Source organism: Scylla paramamosain, chromosome 3 (genome assembly GCF_035594125.1).
Source record: "Scylla paramamosain isolate STU-SP2022 chromosome 3, ASM3559412v1, whole genome shotgun sequence".
Classification (NCBI taxonomy): domain Eukaryota; kingdom Metazoa; phylum Arthropoda; class Malacostraca; order Decapoda; family Portunidae; genus Scylla; species Scylla paramamosain.
In genome coordinates this window covers 16,702,476-16,708,114 of record NC_087153.1, presented here as the reverse complement: position 1 = coordinate 16,708,114, position 5,639 = coordinate 16,702,476, and the positions used below count along the sequence as shown (strand labels likewise).

General features: G+C 36.2%; 1 protein-coding gene across 1 annotated transcript; it reads right to left on the bottom strand.

Annotated features, from left to right (window-relative positions):
* Positions 1–3,378: 3,378 nt before the first annotated feature.
* On the bottom strand, positions 3,379–5,529 carry LOC135091664 (uncharacterized). Its single transcript, XM_063989491.1, has 2 exons — positions 3,991–5,529; positions 3,379–3,775 (listed from the first exon to the last, which is right to left on the bottom strand). The coding sequence occupies exons 1-2, from the start codon at positions 5,202–5,204 to the stop codon at positions 3,532–3,534; spliced, it is 1,458 nt and encodes a 485-aa protein (XP_063845561.1). The 5' UTR covers positions 5,205–5,529; the 3' UTR covers positions 3,379–3,531.
* Positions 5,530–5,639: the final 110 nt, after the last annotated feature.

The following is a 5,639-nucleotide window of genomic DNA, read 5'->3' as shown; positions in this document are numbered from 1 at the left end:
GTGTTGTTTCATTGTTCAGACCCATTTTGATATATCTGCTCCTTTAATTAATAAATTTGATAGGAAATTCTGCAAAAGTGGTTGAGTTTTGAAACTGAGAAAATATAAAAATTATCATCTAGATTACAGATGTACTAAATGTAAAACGGAAGTCCTCTTGGAACTGTGATATTTCATTTTTGTGAAGATAAATTTAGCTTAGCTCAAGAGAATTCAGTTGTTAATGTTGTTCCTTCGTGATCACACTGTAATACCCAGACTGATGTGTTCAGTTTTTAAAGAGGCAAAAACATGCAGCTCACATATACTTGTTTTCACATCTTCCTAGTATTTCAGGTTTATGTTTAAGGTGAAACACAACTTGCATATGTTTGTAAGGAAATATCATAGCAGAGACAAAAAACAAAAACGGTGCCAACCTCCAGCCTGCTGTTCCAGGACAAAAAGGAGGCATTAAATGCTGCTAGAAGACAGATAAGCAGCTTTCACTTCTAATTAGAAACTTTTTTTTTCCTCTCTGGTGTCAGTTCTATGTCTATTTCCTGAATATATTCTATTCTTCCATCACTTTTGCCTTTTTTTTTTCCTTCTTTTGCTCTCTCTTCTTTCTTGGAGGGTATCAGAGTAATCTTGTGTGCCCATTGTTATCCTTTCCAACTTGAGACATGTTTGTCTAAGATTAACAATTGATTTAATTTTCTGGAATGGGTGCTGTGTTGGATAGCAGCTCTATAGGTAGATAATATGAAATTACATTAACATCTCTGCAACCTATTTAGTTAGTGACAACATTTATGCATTGAAAATTACTTTCTTGTGACTTCAAAATATATTCCCAGTTTTCTACAAATAGTTCATTCTTGATAGTTTCTTGCAGTACATAGTATGTCAGCAATGAAACCACCTGGAATTAGTCAGACAACTCTTAATAATTCCAGTCCAGCATCATGATTACAGAACTGTCACTGATGTGATGGATGGAATTAATGTTATGGTATACACTAGTGCATGATTTACAACCAATGGAAAATTAAGGTACATTCAGGATTTTTACATACACACACACACACACACACACACACATATATATATATATATATATATATATATATATATATATATATATATATATATATATATATATATATATATATATATATATATATATATATATGCTATTTGCAGTTGCTTGACATTTTTTTGTTTACTTATTAATTTTTGTTGGCCTCTTGACAATATCATATTTGTATGTGTTGTACCATAGTGTTACTGTAGTGCTAATAGAATAATTTTAGTCATTAATCTCTGTGTGTGTGTGTGTGTGTGTGTGTGTGTGTGGTTTCTTATTTACTTTATTTGTATCAGTTTCAGATTCAGGTTCATTTATGCTTATAAGAATTTAACTTTTTTTTTTTTTATAAAATTGATGAAATACAGTGTTTATAGATATTGTACATACCCATTTTTATTATTTAAAGAAAATATTATTATCTGTCTTTCCCTTTTTGTAGTAAAGCTATATTATATATACAAGTTTTAGTGAGGAAATATGAAATGCTGGTGATGAGGACTCAATGAAATGTGTGGAACTTAGACCATAGTGACTATAATTTGAGAAGTTGTTTGAGTGAAGAGGAAGAAAACTACTAACTCAACCTGAATCTTGTCATAGAATCTTGTCCAATACTTTATAGTGTGTGTCATTCATAAAGGTATAGGTATTTTGATTATTGTTACTATATAAAATTTTATACATTTGCATAGCAATTAAAACTTTAAAAATTATTGTTATGTGTCAAGACCCTTCATTTCAGACAAGAATTTTTTGTGCATGCAAGAAATATCAAGCACAGGACATAATGAGAATGCATGCATATATGAAGCATATTCCTTGTTATTATTTTCTCACCTAATGCTTCCCAATTGTAAATCACAAGGTTCTGCAACATGCATAATGTTTTGCCAAGCTGATGGAATGAGAGGAATATCAGCAGTTAACAAGAGGGTTTTTTTTATTTATTTATTTATTTATTTCATTTTATTTATTTATTTATTTTTTTGTGCAGTCTACATCTTTTATTGAAAGATGCTTTCTTATTATCAAATCTGGGATGCCTTTGTAGCTTAAAACTTTTGAAGCCTGTGAAAAAAAGGTTGAGGATGGGGTAATACACTATAGCTTGACTAGTCTCAGCATTTATTTCCATCTTGTGCTTTGAGCCTGTGGTGGATGATATACCACACACTGGAAGATAGGCCCACTGTGGTATCTGGATTTCTACAGTATCCCAGGTACCCATTTATCAATCGGCCTGAAGGAAGGAGGAACAACCAAGTGAACTGTATGCTGCCGGCTCCAGCCCAGGCTGTAGATTCATAGCCAGGTGTGCTAGTTTCTGTAGTATATGGAGGCACTACACAAAGAAAAAAATAAAAATAAAGATATAATGAATATGAATGATTCAGATCAACTCCAGATTCTAAATTTCTATTTGGTGGAAGACAGCCTAGTTTGGTGAGATAATTTAAACCCAGATATTTTACCGTAACTGTGAGATTCAGAAATTTGGAGTTTTAGATTAGCCTTATAAATGATTGATTTAATACTTATATAACTGCATTTCAAAGTAATACATTTTTGTCTGTTGTTTTTAAGAGATCTGAATTCTGATGAAAAATAGAGTGGGTGACAGGACAGAATCCTGAAGAACACCACTGTTCATAGATTTAGGAGAACAGTGACCATCTACCACAGCAGCAATAGAACGGTCAGAAAGGAAACTTGAGATAAAGTTACAGAGAAGGATGGAAGCCGTAGGAGGGTAGTTTGGAAATCAGGGTTTTATGCCAGATTATCAAAAGCTACTACTAGTAATCCTATGCCCGACAAGATGGCCAACACACGCACACACACAACCAATTTAAATTTCTCTCTCTCTCTCTCTCTCTCTGTGCACATATATATATATATATATATATATATATATATATATATATATATATATATATATATATATATATATATATATATATATATATATATATATATATATATATATATATATATTGTGTGTGTGTGTGTGTGTGTGTGTGTGTGTGTGTGAACTCTCTTATCTGTTTTCTTCTGCCTCTTCCTCCTCTTATTTCTCTCCCCTCCCCTCCGCCTCCTCCTTCCTCTTCTCATCTCTTTTCTCCCCACCTCTCCCTTCCTTTTTCCTTCTTATTCCTTCACACTATGAGAATATTCACGAAAAATTACCAACATATTGGCTATGATGTGTGTGTCTGTGTGGAATGTAGGAAAAAATGGCACCGGAAAGAATGGCACAGGAAAAAATGGCACAGGAAAAAATGGCACAGGAAAATAAGGCACAGGAAAAAATGGCACATTGTTTAGTCTAGGAAAAAATGGCACAGTACAAAATGTGCTAAAAAAAACTCAAGCTAAAAACGATACAATCAGACAGTACAATCAGCTAAAATTTGTTCACACTTTATTTCTATACATTTTACTGACTTTTCTTATAATGCTTAGGACTTCCATCGAATGTTGTGACCCGCTCCATGTAAAAACTCCTCAACTGATTTGCGACCATCACGGCGATCTTGGCAGAGGTTCTTCATTCGTGTTTGTAGATTCTTGTACACCCTCTTCTGCCGTTTCTTGGGAGGCTCGCCACGAGATTCTAGCACCAACTGGGTAGCTACAACAGCATGGTCAGCTTGGATCCACTGGATTGCCCGCCATATTGTTGGGTGACTGTGACCAACCAACCTAGGAAAGTGATTATCGTAAATAGTTTGAGTTGCGTGGTAACTAACTAACCAATGACCATTCTAAGCTAAGCACAGTTATTCTGCTGGACTTAAAGCTCTAACAAAAAACAAAAACAAAAACAACGTGAAGCGCATCTTTTTAAAATAATTATAAAATGTGAAGAATATAATATAAAGTACCGAGTTACAAACATTTCCATAAATTTAACCAACCTGCTGTATCGATTGTTCCATCCCTCACATAAGTTGTTCGTGCGAGACTCGTCTCGAATAGTTGCTTCATGCACATTCCAGATTTCTGGAGGAAACCGTGGAGGAATGAGGCGGAGCTGAACTCTTGGGATCTCATTGTCATCTTGCTGTCTTTGGACTCGTCGATAAGTTCCCGTTACGTAGGTCTGATCGAAGTAAGTGACGAAAGGCTCCATGCCCTCTGGTGTGTTGTGTTTGAGGTAATTCATGCCGGCAGACACATCCTCTAGGGGAAGGAAAGCTAAACTGTCGACCATAGCACAGAACAACTTTATATCCTCATTTTCCTTGTACACAGTTGCCAGCCCTAACTCTTGTATTTTTCTCCATGATGACTGTGTCAGATGGTAGAAGCAGCAGCGAATAGTAACTTCCGATCCCAGTATTGCCGTGATGGCCTGTAGAGTTGCTTGTTCAAAGTCAAGCATAACGGTTCTAGGGTCTGGATACAGGTGGTACTCTGCACATTTCTCAAGAACTGCCGTAAAAAGTTGTTCATAGGTGTTTTGAGTCTTGTGTTGAAGGAATGCATAAACAACGGAGACAGCAGTGTTTCCGAGAGGAACACGAGTTACATACAATTGTGTAAACTTAGGAGGGGCCATGGCAAAATTTCCATCCATCATCCAGATGTCTGATTTTGCTAAATGTCGTAGGGTCTGTTCACTTGCAAAAACAATAATGCGATTGTTACTGTCTTGACCATTGTCATAAATCAGGAACGGTTGTGGTTCTGGTCCACCTGTTGATGCCCATTCTCCCGAGATAACAAGTTCCTGTAATGAAGCAGGGTCGCGAGGCTGATTGGCGCTTTGGTGATGCCGAATCAGTCGTTTACAATGTTCTTGTGATACGAAATGAGCCTGCGCTTGGGTTCTCATGGTTAAGGCATTTTGGGCGTATATTTGACCAGGTTCTCTGGTAGTTTTTGCTAATGTTTTCATTCTAGACTTACACTTGGCTGCTTCAATAGCACTTTCGTCACCATCATGATTGTGTTCTGTTAAAAGTGTTGGGTTTTCATTTTGAAGAGATGTTGTTAATGCCCCTTTACATGAAAGTGTTCGCTTGACCCACCTCCACCGCACCGTTTCACCTCTTGACCACTGCTTGGTATACATGTATCCACTGTAACACAGTTTGAGACCTCCCTTGTTGCTTTCGATAATTTCCATCGCAAAAAAAGTCCACAGAGTCCACTAATCAAATTATTCACAACGTGAGCCAAGAAAACTTCTGATCGATTTCGAATATAGGCTTCGAACACTTATAACATAACAATATAGGCTTCGAACACTTATAACATAACAATATAGGCTTCGAACACTTATAACATAATAATAATTATCCAGTTTCAGATATCGGTGTATATGCTTGTGTGCCATTTTTTCCTAGGCTAAACAATGTGCCATTTTTTCCTGTGCCATTTTTTCCTGTGTCATTTTTTCCTGTGCCATTCTTTCCAGTGCCATTTTTTCCGAGTAGCGTCTGTGTGTGACTTAAGGAAACGAGGTGTCGAGTGAACTGATTGCTACCCCTCTCTCTCTCTCTCTCTCTTAATAGCCAAAACATTCATACAAGGTTGTTCACTGTTATGCCAACAAAGGGTG